The following is a 20944-nucleotide window of genomic DNA, read 5'->3' as shown; positions in this document are numbered from 1 at the left end:
GAGACTGAGGCAGGAGCATTGCTTGAGCCTAGCAATTCAAGTCTCACCTGGGCAGCATAGTAAGACCTTGTCTCAGAAAAAAAAAAAAAAAAAAAAAAGAGAGGAACAGTGGCACATACCTGTAATCCCAGGTACAGGGATTAGCTAGGTCAGGATAATCATAAATTCAAGGCCTGCCTAGGTAATTTAAGATGCTCTCTCAAAAGAAAAAATGATATAGGTCGGTCTGGGGATGTGGCTACAAATACTCAGCAGTACACCCTCCCTAAAGAAACAATGTTATATCAATAGAATCATATATTATATGACCTTTTAATTTTTAAAAAATTTACAATAATGCCCTTAAAGTTTATCCAAGTTGTTGCGCCTATCAATAGTTCCCTTTTTTGCTAGGTACTTCTATATTGTATGTATGTATCAGTTTGTCACTGATTCAGTCTGATGAAAGGTTTTTACTCATATTGGGGAAGGCTGACAAATGGGATAAACTAGACACTTCATCCCCTGGATCTGCACAGTGAGCTGTGAGGATCTTTATCTCTTGTCACAGATGGATAAGATTTGATCTTGTTTCCTGAGCATTACTGATCTAGCTAGCCACTTGCATGTCAACCTATAGTTCCCTAGAGTCTCCACCAGTTACCAGGAATGTTTCTTTAATTTTTAACAAAAGTAGGCCGGACGTAGTGGTACACGCCTGTAATCCCAGCACTTGGGAGGCTGAGGCAGGAGGATCATTGCAAGTTCAAGCCCCAGCCTGGGCTACAAAGTGAGCTCAAGGCCAGTATGAACTGCATATCGAGACCCTGTCTCAAAAAGGCAAAAAAAAAAAAAAAAAAATTAACAAAAGTAGAATGAGCACCTATGGCCTCCAAGCTCCTGGTACCCAGCATTTCTTCACAAAGCCTCCCTGTGGTCTCCTGCCACTCCTGCTGAGCTGATGGGCTTGTCAGATACCTGTTCCATCCAGATATGGTGTCTCAGGCCAGAGCCCAGTGTAACTCCTCAGGGGCAAAGTAGTCATGGCTCTGCAGATAACAAGGCCCAAGGATCAGATTGACCGTGTGTGTGTGTGTGTGTGTGTGTGTGTGTGTGTGTGTGTGTGTGTTTGAGAGAGGGGGGAAAAAAAAAGAGACGATCTTGCTATGTAGTACAGACTGGCCATCAACTCACAGCAATCCTCCTGCCTTAGCCTCTTGAGTTCTGGGATCATAGGCATGTGCCCACACCCAGGAGAAGACTGATTTCGGATTCTGGCTCAGTCTCCTGGGTCTCCCAGAGCCTCTCCTCAAGCCAGCCACTCGCCTCCTAGTTTAGCAAGCCTTCATTGCTCCATTGCCTGATAGAATGGGCTCCGTAGCATCCTAGCATCATCCTACTTGGCCCTGACCCTGTGGGCTACATGACCAGTTATCATTTACTAGGGAATGTTCAGTGAGCACAGAAATGGATGGCCCCAGGTTAGAAAGACTGTAGGACTGAATCCAGCCATGCAGAGGACTCATCTTGGGAGCCATACAGTGCAGAAGGTTGGAGTTTATGGGGAGCCCCTCATCCAAGCAGGTAGGCAGGGCAGGGAGGGACAAGTGGGAGTGGACAGAAAAAGACATTTTAATGGTAACGCTGACAGTGACTGGCAACAGGCTGGGAAGAATGGGACAGGGCTTTTGTACCATGCTCAGGTCAGTGGGAGCCAAGAAGCAAAGAAGAGAACACAGCGTGTGTGTGTGTTAGGGATGGAGTGGGGCTGGCGGGTTGCGGGGAGGTAGACAAGGTTGGAAAAGGGGAACTCAGGCCTGGGCACGGGAGGAAAAAGTGGATGGGGTAGAGGGTGTCACCTGGTATGATAACTGATGGCCTTCATTTTTTCCCAGCTCCTCAAGCTGGGAACTGGCCTCCTGGAAAGTGGACGCCAGTACCTCACCGCCAGCCGCGCATTCATTGCTGGCATTTGTGATCTGGCTCAGCTGGGTCCACCAGAGCCCATGATGGCGGTATGTGGAGGGTCTGGCTCAGGGGATGCTGAGGGCTGTGGAAGAGAAGCAGGGATGGAGCTGCCAGCCAAGATGCTCGTAGCAGCTGGGGTCTAGAGCTGGGAGTGCCCCGTCACCCCACACGTGGTGTTATTCTCTCTTTGCCTCCTCTTTCCTAGGAGTGTCTGGACAAATTCACTATAAGCCTGAACCACAAGCTGGACAGCCACTTGGTGAGTTGGGGAAGGTGAGCTGAGGGTAGGGGAGGCGGCGGGATTTTCTGTTCTCCTGATCCCCCGCCACTTCTACTTCCTTAGGAACTCCTTGAGGCCACACAGCACACACTGCAGCAGCAAATCCAGACCCTGGTCAAGGAGTGAGATGGGAGGGAAGGGAGCCTTAATTCCCAGAAAGCAGCCCTCTGTCCCTCTTCTTGTTACCGCAGGGGCCTCCCCAGTTGAAGGAGTTGTGAGGTTGAGGGCTTCTGGTGGTCTGACTTCTGTCCTTCTATCCCCAGGGGCCCCTTGGGCTTCCCCTGTAGTTAGGCTTACTGAAAGGATATGGGATATGGATGGGCCTCACCCTGAAAGGCTCCTCTGGGCCCGGTGGGGATATGTGTGATGCTGTGCTGTCTCCTCACTCCCAGAGGTCTCCGAGGTTTCCGAGAGGCTCGCCGGGATTTCTGGCGGGGAGCCGAGGGTCTGGAGGCTGCTCTAATCCACAATGCAGAAGTCCCTAGGCGTCGTACCCAAGAAGCAGAGGAGGCTGGAGCTGCTCTGAGGACTGCTCGAGCTGGGTACCGAGGACGGGCATTGGATTATGCCCTGCAGGTGCCTGCCTCGGCCTCTCCTCTGGGAGTACTAGGGGCTCTGGTGTCACCTTGAAGCTGGGAGGTCTGCAGTATTCAGTGGGAGGGAGGTGCTGTGATCTCAAGACTGACCTGAGGTGTTCTTGGGTCTTCAGATCAATGTGATAGAGGACAAGAGGAAGTTCGACATCATGGAGTTTGTGAGTTGGGGTGATGGTGAGGGAAACGTGGGGAGGACCCCACTACAGAGAGCAGGAAGGAAGAATGGGGGGGTCTTCCCTCGGCCCTGCCACCTGCCCACATCGTCCCCCAGGTGCTGCGTTTGGTGGAGGCCCAGGCTGTCCATTTCCAGCAGGGTCATGAGGAGCTGAGCCGCCTGGCCCAATATCGTAAGGAACTGGGTGCCCAGGTAAGACCCCAAGAACAGGCAGGTGGTGGGGGGAAACTAGGGGGCTCTGAGATGACCCTCCTGGCCTGGAGGGGGGAGGCTTGGGCACCTGACATGCCCCTGCTATGCCCAGTTGCACCAGTTGGTCCTGAATTCAGCACGAGAGAAGAGAGACATGGAACAGAGACATGTGCTGCTGAAACAGAAGGTAACAATGGGGACTATGGGCAGGAGCTGGACAGGCCTGCAGTCTCAGTCTCTGCACATCTCAGTTGCCCTTTGACCCTTCTGTGTCCCCAGGAGCTAGGTGGGGAGGAGCCAGAACCAAGCCTGAAGGAGGGACCTAATGGCCTGGTCATGGAAGGACATCTCTTCAAACGAGCCAGCAACGCATTTAAGACTTGGAGCAGGTGAGAGGCCACTCCAGTCCGCTAAACTCATCCAATTGGTTTTTTATTAGTGCTTATAGTGTGCTAAAGAACATCAAGGAAAAGCAGACAAAACCCTCTGCTTTGTAGAGCATACATTCAATCAGCAGAAACAGACAATAGCATAAGAACTGAGTAGGTTGTTAGGCGTGGTGGTGCACACCTGTAATCACAGCACTTGGGAGGCTGAGGCAGGAATATTGCCATGAGTCCGAGGCCATCCTGGGGTACATAGTAAGTTCAAAGCCAGCCTGAAAACCTGAAATACATAGTGAGACCCTGTCCCCCACCACCAAAAAAAGCTAAGTATGTTATTGTATTACATTAGAAAATAATAGGGCCATAGGGGAAAAAGAATAAAGGGATGTGGTGAATGGTGACTACAGTTTAATTTTTTAATTTTTTTGTGGTACTGGGGAATAAACCCAGGCATGTTATACGTGTACTCCACTATTGAGCTGAGTCCCCAGTGCTTTTTAAATTTTTTATATTTTTTATTTTTTATATTGATACAAGGTCTTACTAAGTTGCCCAGGCTGGGCTTGAATTTGTGATCCTCCTGCCTCAGCCTGCTAGACTGCTAGGATTACAGGTCTGTACCACCAGGCCTGGCTTGGGGTCTACAATTTTTTTTTTTGTTTGTTTTTTACTCCGGTACCAGGAACTGAACTCATGACCCTGCACTTGCCAGGCAAGTGCTTTTGCCGCTGAGCTAAATCCCCAGCCCCGGGGTCTACAATTTTAAACAGTGAGTCAGAGTAGGCCTCATGAAAAGGTCACTTTTGAGTCAAAATTTCAAGGTGTAGGGTAAGAATATCCTAGAAGAAGGAAGAGTCATGGGTAAGGCCCTGAGATCCCTCGAGCATTTGAAAAACAGTGAGGAGGCTGTGGCCTGGATAGAGCAAAGGAAAAGGAAGTAAGGGCTGATGGAAGTATGAATCATTCTAGGGGCATGTAGACCTTCTAGGCTTCTGAAGGACCTTGGGGTGTACTACGGAGGAAGTGGGAAACCTGTATAGCATTTGGAACAGGATGGTAACATGCCCAGGTGTGACTTCTTTCCTTCTAGAACTACCACCAGCCCGTATGAGACTTTGTGCAAATAAGAAATTGGAGTCCCTTCCCTGAGACAATTTCACTTGTGAAAAATTGTAGTTTGTTTTTTTTTCTGGTACTGGGAATCAAACTCACAACCTTGCACTTGCCAGGCAGGCACTGTGCCACTGAGCTAAATCCCCAGCCCTTGTAGTTACTGTACTGATTCAAATTCAGATCAGCCTTGAACTTACTGTGTACATCAGGCTGACCTTAAACTTGTGGCAGTCCCCCTGCCACAGCCTCCCAAGTGCTGGGATTACAAGTGTGTGCCACCATGCTCAGCTTATTTAAAGAGAGAAAAGAAAGAACAAAAAAGAAAGAAAGAAAAGAGGAAAGGAAGGAAGGAAGGAAAATAAAGAAAGCATTGCCACCTGCTAGAAATTTGTCTTTGTAAATATTTCAAATCAAATCTGAATTGTTCAAGGTGTGAACAACCTTTATGTGTCCCAACCTTTATGTACCCTTTCCTGAGATGTCTCATGGCGCAGTCAGCCCCAGGCTCTCTCATCTCAGCAAGATCCTTATGGGGCAAAGGGCTCAGCCTTTCTTCTGTCTCTTCCAAAGCCTCTCCCAGGGCAGCCCATGGTCATAACTAGTTCCACTTCTTCCAGACGCTGGTTCACCATTCAGAGCAACCAACTGGTTTACCAGAAGAAGTACAAGGTGGGTAGAACCAGGTCTTGGATGCCTGGATCCCAAGCGGACTGAGCCCTCACCTGTGGCTGAGCATCAGCCCCCTTACTGCCGCCCCCTGCCAGGACTCTGTGACTGTGGTAGTGGATGACCTTCGCCTCTGCACAGTGAAGCTCTGCCCTGACTCCGATAGGCGGTTCTGCTTCGAGGTCGTGTCCACCAGCAAGTGAGTACAGACCCTGGGGGCGGTACTATGTCTACATACTTAGCAACCAGTAAGACAGGACCACCACCACACAGGCCCCCATTGCGGCTCCAGGCCTTAACCTTTTGGTGGCTGGATTGGGGGCTGGAGAGCTATGTGGGAGAAGAAGACAGGATGATAGGGGCTCTTTAGAAGAATATTACCTACTGACTCAGAAGTGCAGGTACTCCTCTTCTTGTGATGGGGTTACAACCAGATAAACCCATTGTAAATTGAAAATATACTGTTGAAAATGCCTTTTTTTTTTGAGACAGGGTCTTACTATGTGATTCAGGCTGACCTTTGACTCATTATTTAGCCCATATTTCATATGTGGCCTCAATATCACAGCAGTCCTCCTCCTTTAGACTCCAGAGTGCTGAGATTACAGGCGTGTGCCACTACGCCCAACCCTAACCTACTTTAAATGTACTTAGAACACTTACTTTAGCCTGTAGTTGAGCAGGTCTAACACAAAGATATTTTATAACAAAGTATTGAGTATCTCATGTTTTATTGAACACTATTGAAAATAAAAATCAGAATGGCTGTATGGGCTGTACATCACTATAAAGTCAAAAGATGTTAAGTCAGATCATAAGTGAAGGACCAGCTGTATTTCAGTACAGCTGGAACCAGCTGAGTGTCATTCTGTCCACCTTGCGGCATGGATCACCAGGCCTCAGACCCCTCCCCTGTCACCCTCATCCCCCATTCAGGTCCTGTCTCCTCCAGGCTGACTCTGAGCGCCTCCTGCAGCTGTGGGTCAGTGCTGTGCAGAGCAGCATTGCCTCGGCCTTCAGCCAGGCTCCCCTTGATGACAGCCCCAGGGGCCCAGGCCAGGTACCTCAACTTGGGGCTGCAGGGCCAGGCTGCCCTGGGCGGATGGGGCTGGCCTTATTCAAAGCCCCTGGTTATGTTTTCTTCCCCTATCTCCCCCAGGGCTCAGGACAGCTGACCCTGCCCTCTGCTGCTACCCTAGGCTGTGGTGGGACAGCCAGGGGAAGGGAGCCTGGGGGAGTCGGGCGTGTGGCAGCCCAGGTGCAGAGTGTGGATGGCAATGCCCAGTGCTGCGACTGCCGGGAGCCAGCCCCAGAGTGGGCCAGCATCAACCTTGGTGTCACCCTCTGCATTCAGTGCTCTGGCATTCACAGGTCATTCCCTAAGGCCCCAAGCATAAACTGTGCTTCTTCTGTCTATGGTGCTGCTCCCTCACCATTGTACAGGTCCCTCTCCTCTCCTCTGCCCTGGCTTCCTCTCTCAGGTTCTAGCTGTCACTGGGCACCAGGCCTGAGGCAAGCCTGTGGGACACAAGGTGCCCTGGTCTGCCCAGGACTGGGAGACACCTAAGGAAGTTACTGGTTTGTTTGGAGGAAGTTCGGGTAAATGCTGCTGAGGGTAGGGGAGCCAACCACCGTGACAGAGAAGAGGTGGTGAGGTCTTAGCAAGCCTGTTACACTTGGTCAGACTGGTGCAAGGAGGGAAGGGAGACGGCATGGAAAGAACTGAGAACAATGTCCAGGGGGCTGGAGAGGATGAGGGTCTCACAGTGAAACGTGGGAAGAAGGAATGGTAAAGGGGTTAGGATCCTCCTAGAACCAAGTCAGAGCAACGTGGCCCAGCCACCTGCCTTCCTGCCCAGCTCCACTGCACAGCCCCATGCAGGCCTTGCCTCGAAGTCTTCCCAGGAGCAGTAGCAGCCTCCCTAGGCCACTGCCCACACAGGGCGTGACTCCCGCTCTGGCCTTCCAGGAGCCTGGGTGTTCATTTCTCCAAAGTCCGGTCCCTGACCCTTGACTCTTGGGAGCCAGAACTAGTGAAGGTAACGTGGGGTACTGTGAAGACTTTGGGTGAGGGCAAAGGCCTGAGAAGTCAGCACAGATACTCACCCTACTGCTCCTGCTTCTCTCTCTGCCTCTGCCTGGGCCTCTTTAAGCTTATGTGTGAACTGGGAAACGTCATCATCAACCAGATCTACGAGGCCCGTGTGGAGGCCATGGCAGTGAAGAAGCCAGGGCCCAGCTGTTCCCGGTGAGGTTGCGGTGGAGGTGTCTGGGGCTCTCCTCCAGGAGGGACCTGCGATGGCAAAAAGGATGCGTGTCTGCTTATCCCTTCTCCTCCAGGCAAGAAAAGGAGGCATGGATTCATGCCAAATACGTGGAGAAGAAGTTTCTGACCAAGCTTCCTGAGATTCGAGGGCGAAGAGGTGGCAGGGGGCCCCCAAGGGGGCATCCCCCTCTACCCCCAAAACCTTCCATCAAGCCCCGGCCAGGGAGCGTCAGATCCAAGCCAGGTATAGGGTTGCTTAAGTCTTCAGGGAGTCTGCTGTATGCTCAGCACTGTGCTAGGGCCTGTAAGGAAGTAGACTGTGAGGCCCAGGCCCTCCCCTGGGGAATCCTGGGGGGCCAGACTAAGTTTTGGGGCAACATGGCGCTGAGCATGGGAAGGAGCATGAGGTAAGGAAGGTGGGGTGGGGTATATAAGGATGCATGAGAAGAGGCAGGAAGTTTGGGATCTCAAAGCCTGGGAAGGAGGGTGTGACCTTGGCTGGAGGCGTGAGAGGTTGTCATTGAGTCAGCTCACCTGTCACATCCAGCCAGTCAGTATTGGACAGGATGGGGTGAATAACGCTATCTGTCCTCCATATTACATGGCCCCCCGCACACGCGCACACTCACATGTACACCACTCCATTTGCACCACAGTCCTGACTCATGAAGGTTTCCCCACAATTTAGTAGTGACCCAGCCTACTGCAGCATCGGGGGACTGTGCTAAGGGTTTTCCTCCCTAACTCACCACTGATTCTGCCTAATACCAAGTCCCCTTAACAGAGCCCCCTTCTGAGGACCTGGGAAGTCTGCATCCTGGGGCCCTACTGTTTCGCGCTGCTGGGCATCCTCCATCCCTTCCCACCATGGCTGATGCCCTTGCCCATGGAGCTGATGTCAACTGGGTCAATGGGGGTCAGGAGAATGCCACACCGCTGATCCAGGCCACAGCTGCTGTGAGAACCTTGCTGACCTTCCCACCCCACCCTGAGGCTCCTACTAACTCTTCCTGACTTTGGATCCAGCCCTTCCCTTCACTCCCACTGTTTTGTTTTGTTTTGTTTTTGTCTTTTTGAGACAGGGACTTGCTATGCAGTTCAGGTTGGACTTGAGCTCACTTTGTAGCCCAGGCTGGCCTTGAACTCACAGTGACCCTCCTGCCTCAGCCTCCCAAGTGCTGGGATTACAAGTGTGCGCCACCACGCCCGGCCTCATCTGTAAAATAGGGATAGCATACCTCATGAAGTTGTACTATGGATTTAATATATGAATACCTATGAAGAGCTAGAGTCAAGCTGGTCATGATGGCACTGGCCTATAATCCTAGCTACTTGAAAAGCTGAGTCTAGGGTCTGGGGATTTAGCTCAGCGGCAAAAGCGCCTGGCAAGCTCAGGGTCGTGAGTTCGGTTCCCGGTACCGGAGAAAAACCAAAAACCAAAAACAAAAACAAAAAAACTATAAAAAAAAAAAAGCTGAGTCTAGAAGACTGTGAGTTTAAGGCTAGCCTGTGCGACAGCCTGAGGGCGTTCAAAAAAAGAACCAGAGCCAAACCTGACACTCCACTCCCCCAACTCCTGATTTCTGGGCCCCATCCTCCCATCCCCTGAAAAAGACTCCATTCTAAAACATTTTGAAATCCATTTCTAAAGATGTCCTTTTCTTGGCTTCCCCATGTAGAATTCTCTTCTGGCCTGTGAGTTTCTTCTCCAGAACGGAGCAAATGTGAACCAAGCAGACAGTGCAGGCCGGGGACCACTCCACCATGCAACAATTCTTGGCCACACGGGGTAGGGGCAGCAGGGCTGAGGGTCATGGGGAAGAAGGCTTCAGAGGGCATGAGACTGGGGAGGGGTGCTGAACATGGTTATCTCCTCCAGGCTCGCCTGCCTGTTCCTGAAACGGGGGGCCAATCTAGGGGCCCAAGACTCTGAAGGCAGAGACCCTCTGACTATCGCCATGGAAACAGCCAACGCTGACATCGTCACCTTGTGAGGATGCCTAAGGGTGTGGCTGGCACTGGGACTATTTGTTCTGGGTGGGGCTAACGCCAAGCCTGCCCCGTGCCTGGTGTTGGGGGCCCGGGAGGGGCGGGGCTGGAGCCTGGAATTGGGCAGAAAAGGACCACAGTCAGTGTGGATTGGGCCAGGAGTGGGAACGCTGGCAAGCGGGGTGGAGGGTGGGTGCTCATCCTGAGAGTGCAATTCCCACACCCATATTGCTGACAGTCATCTTTCTAAGCACTGGACACTGGAGAGAAAGGTGAACGAAACACAAAGGAGGGGGAGTGGAGTTGGGGGGCTGTCCTTTATTTCTAATCCTCTCCCCTTCAGGCTACGATTGGCAAAGATGAGGGAGGCGGAAGTGGCCCAGGGCCAGGCAGGTAAAGTATTCACCCATCCCACTTCCCCAGGCCCGATACTGAAATCCTGGGCTTCTGCCCTTGGTGATCCGTCCCTCCCGTGCCCAACTGTCCCTCTTTCTACCTGTTCCTCTCGTGCCCATTATTAATGTCGCCCTGCCTCCCTCCGTTATTTATTCAACAAATACACATCAGGCGGATCCGATGATCCAGGGCCTCGGAACAAACAGGCCCGGGCGCTGCGCTCTGGGTTCGAAAGTTCCGCGTCCACCCTCGCCGCCCCTGCCCGGCCCGCCCGCGTGCGCTTCCGCGCCAGGGCCTCGCGTCCGGCCTCAGCCTTTGCTCCCTCCCTTCAGGAGACGAGACCTATCTCGACATCTTCCGCGACTTCTCCCTCATGGCGTCGGACGACCCGGAGAAGCTGAGCCGGCGAAGTCACGACCTCTACACGCTTTGATCCCAGGCTCTGCCCCGCACCCCAGCCGCTCCTCTCCCCACAGGAGGCCCCTCCGACATTAAAGCGTCTGTGCTTCGCTTTTCCCTGCGCACTGCACTTTATTGGCTCCACCTTCGGGCCGGGCAGAGTGTCGGGCGCTGTGGCTTCCGGGATGCAGGGAGCGGCTGGGAGTTTTAGAGCTCGAGTCCTGCAGGAGGCGACTCCCCGGGAGCGCAGTGGCAGCCTGGGGTGGCTGGGGTGGGGTGCGGCTCTCAGACTCGGGACGAGGCCAGGCCGGTCCAGCGGGCCGAGCCGGCGCGGGCGGGGCCGCCTTCCCTCGGGGCAGCTGGCGCGGCGCCGGGACGGAGCGCTCCGGGCCACCCCCGCGGACAGGCATCCCCGGAATGCGGCGGCTCAGCACCCGCCCCCTCGGGAGTTCCCCGCGGGAGCCACTGGGAGGGAACTGGTCCCCTGGCCCGCGATGGCGGGGGCCTCGGTTTTCTCGGAGTGGCAGGAATAGGTTGCAGACGTGAGGCCCGGCACACCTAGAGGACCCCGGGGCTGTCGCGGCCACATCCGGAAAGACGCGCATGAGTCACCCCACTCCCTCTCGTGTCCGCTCGTCCGTCCAGTCGGCCCTGTCCCTCCTGTGGGTGACTCCCGGCTCCCCGCTCCACCCCGCCGCGCGAGCCCCACGGGGGCAGGGGCGGGGCGCAAGGGGCGGGGCTGCCTCTTAAAGGGTCCCCGGCCGCTGCCCGTTGGACATTTCCTGGGAACCGAGACCTCTGCGCCCAGCCGCGACATCCGGCGAAGGCAGCGAAGCCCGAGTTCCGAGACTCCTGGCTGCTTCCATCAGAGCCCTCGGACACTCCCGGCTCAGGCTGAGTGCGCACTGTCGCCCCGCAGCAGATGCAGCGCGGCTAGTCATCTGCTCCCATCAGCTCCGCGGCGGTCTCCTGCGGCCGGTGCCTGGAGCCTGGCCGGGCCTCTCACTGAGCCCGAGAGCGCTGCCTGGACTCGCCTACGGCGGCGACAGCGATCTGTCTAGAAACTCAGAAGCTGGACCCCTGAAAGCGTCGGGCCTCTGCTCGCCACCGTCACCTGCTGGTTGAATTCCGGAACCCCACTGTCTGAAGACCGCAGAAAGGGAATCGCTGTCCGCCCAGAGTTGGATACGTCTGGACAGAAGGCTCCCGTCCCCTCTCTGGCTGCCCTCCACTCTTTTCATCTGTTCTCTCACCCTTTCGGGGATTTCTGTGCCCAGAATTCGCACCCACCACCAAAATACGTGGGGGAGCTACAAACTTTGCTGACTTGCACTCCAACCTGTGTCTCCAACCAGCAATTCTGAACGATACCACCCAAGATACCACCCAATCGTGCATACACCCAGGAAGTTCTGCCTTTCCTTCTCCTTCCTTGTCGCCTGTACGCCCCAAAATTTCCCCTCCTCCTGTGCCCTCTTCGCCCCCCTCCTTTGGGGGCCCCGTGACCCTGAATGTGGGGGGCACGCTATATTCTACTACTTTGGAGACCCTGACTCGCTTCCCAGACTCCATGCTGGGGGCCATGTTTAGGGCTGGCACCCCCATATCTGCCAATGGCAACCCTCAAGGAGGTGGCCACTACTTCATCGACCGCGATGGCAAGGCCTTCCGGCACATCCTCAATTTCCTGCGACTGGGCAGACTGGACCTACCCCTTGGGTACGGAGAGACGGCGCTTCTCAGGGCAGAAGCTGACTTCTACCAGATCAGGCCTCTCCTGGATGCCCTGAGAGAACTGGAGGCCTCTCGGGGGACACCTGCACCCACAGCTGCCCTGCTTCACGCAGATGTAGATGTCAGTCCCCGCCTGGTACACTTTTCTGCTCGCAGGGGCCCTCACCACTATGAGTTAAGCTCTGTCCAGGTGCACACCTTCCGAGCCAACCTCTTCTGCACTGATCCGGAGTGTCTGGCTGCCATGCAAGCCCGATTTGGTGTGACCAGTGGGGATAGGGCGGAGGGGGGCCCACACTTCCACCTGGAGTGGGCCCCTCGCCCCACAGAACTCCCTGAGGTGGAGTATGAGCGACTAGGGCTGCAGCCCTTGTGGACCGGAGGGCCAGGAGAGCGGCGCGAGGTGGTGGGAACGCCGAGCTTCCTGGAGGAGGTTCTTCGGGTGGCTCTAGAGCACGGTTTCCGCCTTGACTCTGTCTTCCCTGACCCTGAAGATCTGCTCAACTCTCGATCTCTGCGCTTTGTACGCCACTGAGGGTGTGGCTCTCAGTTTGCTTGTGGGGGAGAGACAGAATGGGGCAGCTAGTGGGGTAAGGACTCCCCTGAAGCCTCTTTCTAGCTCTAGTGTGGGAGCTATGAGGGTCAGGGGGGCTCCTGCACCTGACTGGAGCCCAGATATGGGCTGGAATTCCAGAACTTGAGCTCACGGAGGGCTCACTAGTGATCCCTAGAGTCTAGACTGGTGCTTTTCCTGGGGTGGGGTGGGGCGGTGAAGATTCTCTTGGTTTGTTCTTGCTTAAAGCTGGAGACCTCCATGGTCTCTGTTGAAGCTCAGTATTCAGAGGTCTAAAAAAGTGGAAAATACAGAGGCTGGGGATTTAGCTCAGCGGCACAGTGCCTGCCTGGCAAGCGCAAGGTTGTGAGTTTGATTCCCAGTACCAAAAAAAAACCAAAAAAAAAAAAAAAAAAGTGGAAAATACATCTATGCCAGCTAGGCCTGGCAGAACTCTGGAGGGACACTGAGGTCTGAAGGAAAGGGGATACTTTGGATTGCCTTAATGTGGGGTCTCCTGGACTGTGGCCTTCCCTCCTGGAGCTGAATGGCCTGGTGTGGCCAAAGAGGGCCCAGAACACTCTGGGACACAGGAAGGGAGCTTCTTTGGTGTCTCAAGCCACCTCCTGAGGGGGCCAGCAAGGCCTCCACAGATTGACATATAGGAGCAAGGCCCCTGGAGTGCCCCTCTGGAATTTCAAATGTTCTAAACAATCCTATTTTGAAGGTGGGGCTGTCCACAGGGAGAAGCTGGCATCTTTTTCGTAGCCTTCATGTGTGTGTGCATGTCAGCCAGTGTGCCTGACTAAGGCATGGCTCCTTGGCATCCAGTTTCCATCTGTGTTGCTGACTACAATGTCTACGTGATGGTCCTTCTGTGGTCCCTGCATGTCCAGGCGTGTCAGGTGTTGCCCAGCAACTGTTCTGGCCCAGGTTTATCTGTGGTATGAGTGTGAGTAGATTGAGATTTAGTTTAATCATAGGGTGTGTATGTGTGCGTGTGTGTGTTTATGTTCCTGCAATCACCCATGTAGGCAGGAGGGGCCTATTTGCGTTTCAGTCACTAGAATCTTCCTGTAAGAAGTAAAAGAAGTTCCTGGGCCTAGTTGGGCCTCTGAGACCTGTAGGGAATGCTTGGTTGCCTCAGCAACCATGGGCCTGTTGCTAGGAGATAGCTGGGGGAAGGCCCAAGGCTGCCCTGGGCACACAGAAGAGATGAAGAGTTTGGGAGAGTGGGGGAGGATATGGGAATGGATGGAATCTCTGAGTTCCTGAGTGGACGGGATAGACATGCATAATTTCTTCCCTGAAGGAGTTACTCATTATTTATCACTGATTGTTACAAGAAAAAAATAAAAATAAAAGTGCTTTCTGAACTACAGATTCGTATAGACCACTATCCCCCTTGCAACAGAGGCTCTGTATTCTCTGCCTGTCTCCCACTAGAAATGTTTTCTTCAGGCCCCTCCAAGTTCTTTGGGCCCCAGCTCCTCCTCAACCTTGGATGGAGCAGTGGCATTGTTCTGGAACATTCTAGAAATTCCAACTGTTGCAGAACACTCAAGAACCTCCTAGGCAAAGGGCTGGAACCCAATCAGTCAGCACTCTGAGGCTTTCTAGCCCAGGTGGGGCCAGCTCCCCTTCTGACCCCCAGCAGGCTTCATGTGGATGCTGACACTAGGTGGGGTTTTCCTGGCAGCCACCCAGGCCTGTATCTTTTGTCGCCTCCCAGGCCATGACTTGCCGGGCCGTCTGGCTCAGCTCACGAGCCAGATGGAGGCCCAGTGGAAGGAATGGGCCTCTCCAGACTTTTCAGACTTTGCCTTAGGTAAGACCGGACACCCAGGAGCAGGCCCAGCCATGGTCGCCTCCGTACCCCAAGGGGAGAGGCATGTGACTTCCCAGCTGTGCCCCTCAGCAGTTGCCTCGGTCCTCATTCTTCTCTAAATACACTGGCCCTTCCCTCTGGGAGAACTTGAGGATCTCAGGAAAGTAAGACAGAGCCCAGAAGGAAGTTCTTGCCCATCTCCACAGATGAGTTGACAATGAACAAAGTCACAGAGAAGACTCACAGAGTCCTGAGGGTCATGGGTGAGGTCAAAAGGAAGGTGAAACCTAAGGGTTTGAAGGGGGGGAGCGGGCCGGGAGGCAGGGAAGGACAGAGGGAGGGAGGAGAATGGAGGGCTGATCTGCAAGGGGCAGGAGGAAAGGGTGGGGGTGACTTGGCACTGTTGAGGCCCAGAAATCTAAAACTGCATTCTGCCTCCCAGAGATCAAAGGGTCCATCTCCTCACTCCCTTCCTACTGGCAGTGGCTGCAAAAGACCAAGATCCCTCAGTACATCAGGGAAGGTACGGGTTCCAGAAGGGCATTGGGAGTGATAGGATCTTAGGCAAAGGGGTGTGTGGTAGACGGCTCACCCACTTCCATCCCCTCCTTGTCCTTTCTTTCAGCTCTCTGTGCCCCTGCCTGCCGTGAGTAGGAAAAGAGGGGTAACAAGGACGTGGGGCTTGGGAGGGGGCTGCTAAGAGAAGATGGAAGCCTCGGTTTCCCCGGCCAGCGCGCTTCCGCTGTCTCCTGCAGGGGGCAGCACCATTCTGTACAACTGCTCCACCTGCGAGGGCACCGAGGCCTCCTGTTGGCCCCGAAAACGCTGCCTCCCAGGTGCTTACTCCCTACCTCTGCCCCACCCCGTCCAGATTCCTGAGCCTTTCGTTTTGCACCATCGCGTGGAGACCATCGCGTGGTCTCCAGGTTCATCCACGGCCTTCTGGGTTCCCTGCAGGAAGTCACGATCTGTGGGAAGCCAGGATTCTGCTCTTATCTGTCTTCGGAGCTGTCCTGCTTCTGGGTGCTCTGAGCCTCCTGGTGGAGTGAGTTGGGGACTGCAGGGCCGGAAACCGCCTTTCTGACCCCCACCCAGTGCTCTCCAGGGCCACCCTCTGTCCTTTCTCCCAACCCCCCCCCCCCCCCCGCCCCCGTGATTTAGCTGGCCTCTCCATCCCTTCTTCCCTCAGGAACCACCACCTGCAAGCAAAAGATGACTTGTGAAGAAGCTCTGAGGAGTGGATAGCCACAATTTCCACATCCTTTGGGGAATCAGCCATCCCTTAGTCCCAGCCTCAAAGACTCAGTCTTCCAGAGCCTACAACCTAGATGTCCCAAGATCAGTTCCAGCACCAGATGCCCTCCAGGAACCCAGGGACCCTTCTCTGGAAAGTTCCTCCCCACTGGCCCTCCACCAATCAGACAGGGCAGTGGGCGATGCCAGGAAATTAGCTACAGAAGGAAAGAATCCCCTGCATGCACCACCCCACCCCTGGCCCCCTCCACCATTCCCGGAAAGCAGTGCCTGTTTGCCCCAGAATCGCCTCTGGGCCCTCCCATGACTGATTGGGAATCCGGGAATAAGAGTTCTGGAAAACTCCCTCCTTCTGGGGTGAGACCACATCAGCCAGCCCGCTGGCACGCTCTCTGTCCATTGTATTAAGGTTGTGCAGCTCTGGCCGCCTACAGAGGCCTCCCTCCTGCTAGGCCCAAGTAAAAGTGCTGTTAAGTGCCCTCCATCTCTGCTTGGCCTCTGTCTGCACTAGGGAGGGGAGAGCGGACTGAGAGCTCTCAGTGTGGCTTGGAGATTCGAACTGGGGTGGGGGGTGGTTAGCACCCTGGTAGACATTTAGCAATGTCTGGAGACATTTTGTATTGTTTTGATTGGGAGGCTGTGCTCCTGGCATTTAGTGAGTAGAGATAAGGGATGCTGTTAACATTCTACAATGTACAGAAGTCCTCACAACAAAAGATTAACCTGCTCAAGCCAAGTGTGGTATCGGACTCTTGTATGGGAGGCCGAGGCAGGAGGATCACCACAGATTCGAGGCCAGCCTAGGCCAAATAGAGCATTCAAGTCCAACCTGAACCATACAGTGAGACTGTCTCAAAAAGGAAAAAAAAAAATTTAAACTGCCGGAATGTCCATAGTTCATGGTTGAGAAATCCTGGTGTTTGGTCCCCTGTCCATCAAGGGTTTTTGTTTATTTATTTATGTTTGGTTTTGGTTTTTTACCGGTACCAGGAATCGAACTCACAACCTTGTGCTTGTCAGGCAGGCACTGTGCCACTGAGCTAAATCCCCAGCCCCCATCAAGGGTTTTGGTTTGGCAGACTGGAGATGGAACATGAAAAGAAAGGTTTGTCATCAACCACAAGTCTCAGTTCAAGGACCTAGCCCTCACCTAGCCTAGAAATTTTTAAACTAGGAGCCTGGAGGCTCCCAGACAAGTGCTCTCAACCAGCTGCACATTGCAGGCTCCAAGGCAGCTTTAAAACTACTCACACTTGGGCCCCACCTCCAGAATCAGAATTAAGTGGTCTCCTATGGGCCTTGGTTAGTGTTATGTGCAGCAGAGCCACTGTCTTTGGGGTGTCCAGAAAGGTCTTGTGGGTGGAGAAAGGACTTCTTACCCCTTCCATGAGATGCCCTTTCTTCTGTTCCACACATGCTGGCCTAATCCATTTTACACATGAAATATGAGACCTAGATCCACAAGATCATACAGCTCATTTATTCATTTAATTGACAAATAATGAGCCATCGTCAGGGCCCAGTGTGGGATGAGAAACCCCACTTCCTGACTGCACAGGCAGCACAGCTCCTCTGGACCGCAGCAGTTGCCTTCTGCATTCCCATGCTGTCCTCTTTCCAGGCTCAGCATTTTGAAGTTGTTCTGATTTTCATACTCACGTTCTGTTAAAGTGACAGTCCTTGAAAGACCTTAGTCTGTCTCCTCCTGCCCTTGGTCCCCAACCCATCCTGAATCCTTTCAGGGTGGACTCCGGCCCCTCAGGTGCATCACCTGGCCCCATGTGCACCCCTCAAATACGTGTGCCCCTCAGAGCCACACTGGGCCTCCAAAAACTCCACATGGCTCGCAACCTCTCTCCTAGGGCCACATAATGGCTAAGAACTTGGGCTTTGGAGTTGAGGTGTTTGGTTTCTTGGCTATGTCTCTTAGTGGACCTTAGGCAACTTATTTCATCTCTTTGAGCAAGTTTTCTTCTTTGTTTGTTGTGCTGGAGACCAAACCCAGAGCTTTGCTAGGCAAGTGCTGTACCACTGAGCTACACAGCCTCAGCTCCAGCGTAACTTCTCCATTGCCCCTGTCCCTGCACTGGAAATGGAACCCAGGTTCTTGTGCCTGTTAGGCAAGCCCTCTACAGTACCACTGAGCTGTATCCCAACCCATTTCTACTTTTTATCTTGAGATAGGTTCTCGCAAAGTTGCTCGGATTGGGATTGAAATTGCCCTCCTTGTTTCAGCTTCCTAATTAGCTGGGAGTAAGGGTTACCACCAAACCTTGCCTGTTCTTTTATGTGCAGATAATATGTTTTTAAAAATTCTATGGCATTTTTCTGCACTCTTTTCTTTTAGTGTGTGTGTTTTGAGGCAGGGTTTCACTATATAGTTCAGGCAGACCTTGAGTTCACTATGTAGCCCAGATTTGCTTTGAACTTGTAGTGACCTTCCTGCCTCAACTTCCTGAGTGCTGGGTGGGTGTCACTATGCCTAGCTCTCTTTGCATTTTAATATCTCTAAGGTCAGAATGCATTTTAAATAGAAGGTATGCCATGATTTAATTGGTGGGCATTTTTTCTTAGCAATACATAAAATCATGGTATGTCCTACAACTGATATCCTAAATCAATGAAATGTACAGTTTGCCTTATATAATTGTTGTAAAGTACAAATAAATTCATATAAAGTGCTTGGGACTGGACATGACATAAAATGAGGGTTCATTATGTACTTGCTTAAAGATTTTCTCCACCTCCTCCTGGCCTACAGAATGTAGACCAGGTGTCTCTTTACTCTGACATTCAAGGCTCTCCATCAGCATCTCCTATGTGTCTTGTCTGCTTCTCAGGCCAGAGCTGTACAAACATAGATATAACTGGAATCTCTACTCGCATGCCCAAGGGCACCTCAGACTCCCTATGTCCAAACACACCTCCCCGACTCTCGGCTCTCCTGGGATCGCTCCTGTGAAGTTTCACGGCAGTGCCAACTGTATCATGCACATCCCCTTCCTTTCTCTCCCCTGGATGTCCACAAGCCCACTTCTCAGCAGTAACCAAGTGATCAACCTTTGTAATTCTTCTTGGAATCTGGTTCCCAAGAGTCCCTAGAGCTTTCTCAGCACTGCCCACCCCATCCCACACTGAACCCGAGTTGTGTCTCCTTGCCTTGCCCAGGCTTGTCCTTCCACCTGGGATGCCCTTCAGATTTGACTCAGACATCACCTCTTCTGCAAAGCAATTTCGGAGCCCGAGGAGCAGAGTAGAGTGTCCCCTCTCCACACAGGCCTTAGCTGTGGCACCTGTTACATCACAGTGGTGTTTTGTTTTCACCGTCCCCCCTGCAGGCAGCACAGTGCCCTATGAAGCCTCTGCCCAGGGTTTTGTGGTCTTTGTTTCCTGTGCCTGGTACACATAGACAACCAGGCCACAGGGCTCTTGGGATGTATGCTCTTCTAGTAAGCTCTTCTTGAGCAGATGCCGTAGGAAGCTGGGGGCATTTGTGTTTCTTTTCTACCTTTTCTTTTTGTGGTGCAGATCAAATTCAGGCCTTCATGCATACCGGGCACATACTACCATGGGCTACACTCCCAGTTTTTGTGTCTCTCTTCTGGGCATCTAAGATCAGCCCACTGGAGTCTGGCCTGTGGGGGAAGGACTGGCTTTTTTGAGCCCTTCTCCAAACACGGGAGACTGTTGAGGGTATGGTAGTTTAAAAGATGGCCCCCACATTCTTTGACATGCTCTCATGGTGGGGTAGGGTCCGTGTATCCTTCCTTTAAATCTGGGCTCTGTAACAGGTTGACCAGTAAAACACTGCAGAGATGACACTGTGCTGTGCTCTGAGCCCATGCCTGAAGGAACTGGCTGGCACTTCCACTCTGTCCTCTAGGGTCCTCACTCCAGAATCCGGTCACTATCTACAAAGAGGCCCAGCTTCAGGAAGAGTCCACATGGACTCCAGACAGAGGCCAGCGCCGGCTGCCAGACATATGAGTGATGTTACAGCTTCCCCACCCCCCAGCTGTCAGATTATCCCCAGACCTTCAATTTTCTAAATAAGTCCCAGATGTCACACAGCAGTGACAAACCATCCCCATTATCCTATTGGAATTCCTGGCTCAGAAACTCCGGGTATGTAATGAAATTGGTTTATGCCAGTAGGTGTGATCCCCTTACTGATAGGTAACAAGAACGGTGGGGCAGAAAAAGGAGCCTAGGACCACCCACGAAATGTCCGGAGCCCGCGATGGCAACATTGTCACTTTTTAGCTGTGTATGCCAGAGACATCACTTGGCAAACCTGGGTGTCAGTCCTTCTGCCTGTAAAATGGAGTTAATGGTGGCTTACTCGTATGGAGAAAATAGGCACCACTTGAAGCATTTTGTGCACTGTATTATCTATAGCTAATCTTCAAAGCTCAGTGGCTTACAGCAAGAAGCAATCTCTTTCAGTTTATATGGAACAGAAATTCAAGAGCAAACTAAAGTTACATAGCACTAAATTCTCCTGTTCTGTAGTCGGTAGGGCCACCATGGTGGTGCACACCTGTAATCCCAGGACTCTGGAGGTGGAGGGAAGATCACCATGAGTTCAAGGCCAGCCTGGGCTACATAGTGAGTTCAAGGCCAGCCTGCACTACATGGACAGTTCAAGGGCAGCCTGGACAGCGTAGCAAGACCCTGTCTCTAATAAATAAATAAACAAACAAATTCAGTAGGGTGACTACAGTTCACAACAATTTGTTATATACTTTACAAAGAACTAGAATAAAAGATTTTGAAACTTCCTAACACAAAATAAGAAATGTTTAAGGAGGTAGAAATGCTAATAACTCTGACCCGGTTATTGTCCCATTGTATATGTGTTGAATTCTTACACAATACCTCCTCCACTGTACAGTTAGTGTGTGTCAGTGAAGAGAATCTTGGGAGCAGCTAAGCTGGGTGGCTGTAGCTCAGGGCCTCTCATGAAGCTGTAACTAAGCTGTCAGTCAGGGCTGCAGAAATCTAAGATTTGACTGGGGCTGTAGGATGGACCTCCAAAATAGCACACTTACAAGGCTGACAAGTTGACTTTGGATGTTGGAAAGAGGCTCCAGTTCCTTGACATATGGAGCTTTCCAAAAGGCTGCTTAAGGGGGCTGGGGATTTAGCTCAGCGGCAAAAGCGCCTGCCT

At 52.7% G+C, this 20944-nt stretch overlaps 3 protein-coding genes across 5 annotated transcripts in view; all 3 read left to right on the top strand.

Annotated features, from left to right (window-relative positions):
- Window positions 1-10521, top strand: part of Acap1 (ArfGAP with coiled-coil, ankyrin repeat and PH domains 1) — a 14825-nt gene extending 4304 nt beyond the window's left edge. For 2 of the 3 annotated variants that reach the window (XM_013522119.1, XM_005399511.2), the window contains 20 exons: window positions 1875-1994; window positions 2153-2206; window positions 2291-2349; window positions 2620-2803; window positions 2937-2981; window positions 3095-3190; window positions 3303-3377; window positions 3470-3579; window positions 5307-5358; window positions 5454-5554; window positions 6292-6415; window positions 6515-6726; window positions 7325-7394; window positions 7509-7603; window positions 7696-7865; window positions 8406-8578; window positions 9301-9410; window positions 9501-9611; window positions 9954-10003; window positions 10339-10521. In XM_013522119.1, the coding sequence (XP_013377573.1) occupies window positions 1986-1994; window positions 2153-2206; window positions 2291-2349; window positions 2620-2803; window positions 2937-2981; window positions 3095-3190; window positions 3303-3377; window positions 3470-3579; window positions 5307-5358; window positions 5454-5554; window positions 6292-6415; window positions 6515-6726; window positions 7325-7394; window positions 7509-7603; window positions 7696-7865; window positions 8406-8578; window positions 9301-9410; window positions 9501-9611; window positions 9954-10003; window positions 10339-10439 (2001 nt within the window). In that variant the 5' untranslated portion in view covers window positions 1875-1985 and the 3' untranslated portion in view covers window positions 10440-10521. Of the gene's footprint in view, window positions 1-1874; window positions 1995-2152; window positions 2207-2290; window positions 2350-2619; window positions 2804-2936; window positions 2982-3094; window positions 3191-3302; window positions 3378-3469; window positions 3580-5306; window positions 5359-5453; window positions 5555-6291; window positions 6416-6514; window positions 6727-7324; window positions 7395-7508; window positions 7604-7695; window positions 7866-8405; window positions 8579-9300; window positions 9411-9500; window positions 9628-9953; window positions 10004-10338 lie in introns of all 3 variants that reach the window. The other variant, XR_001236859.1, reaches the window with a different exon arrangement.
- Window positions 10522-11955: 1434 nt separating this feature from the next.
- Window positions 11956-14071, top strand: Kctd11 (potassium channel tetramerization domain containing 11). Its single transcript, XM_005399508.2, has one exon. The coding sequence runs from the start codon at window positions 11976-11978 to the stop codon at window positions 12672-12674; it is 699 nt and encodes a 232-aa protein (XP_005399565.1). The 5' UTR covers window positions 11956-11975; the 3' UTR covers window positions 12675-14071.
- An 86-nt stretch (window positions 14072-14157) lies between these two features.
- Tmem95 (transmembrane protein 95) lies at window positions 14158-16253 on the top strand. Its single transcript, XM_005399509.2, has 7 exons — window positions 14158-14520; window positions 14727-14783; window positions 14963-15043; window positions 15146-15166; window positions 15276-15356; window positions 15478-15565; window positions 15710-16253. Exons 1-7 carry the CDS (start codon window positions 14355-14357, stop codon window positions 15741-15743), a joined length of 528 nt encoding a protein of 175 aa, XP_005399566.1. The 5' UTR covers window positions 14158-14354; the 3' UTR covers window positions 15744-16253.
- Window positions 16254-20944: the final 4691 nt, after the last annotated feature.

This window comes from Chinchilla lanigera, unplaced genomic scaffold (assembly GCF_000276665.1).
Source record: "Chinchilla lanigera isolate Chin_1 unplaced genomic scaffold, ChiLan1.0 scaffold00066, whole genome shotgun sequence".
In the NCBI taxonomy this organism is placed as follows: Eukaryota; Metazoa; Chordata; class Mammalia; order Rodentia; family Chinchillidae; genus Chinchilla; species Chinchilla lanigera.
The sequence above is the reverse complement of the archived record's forward strand: the minus strand, read 5'-3'. Positions and strand labels throughout refer to the sequence as shown.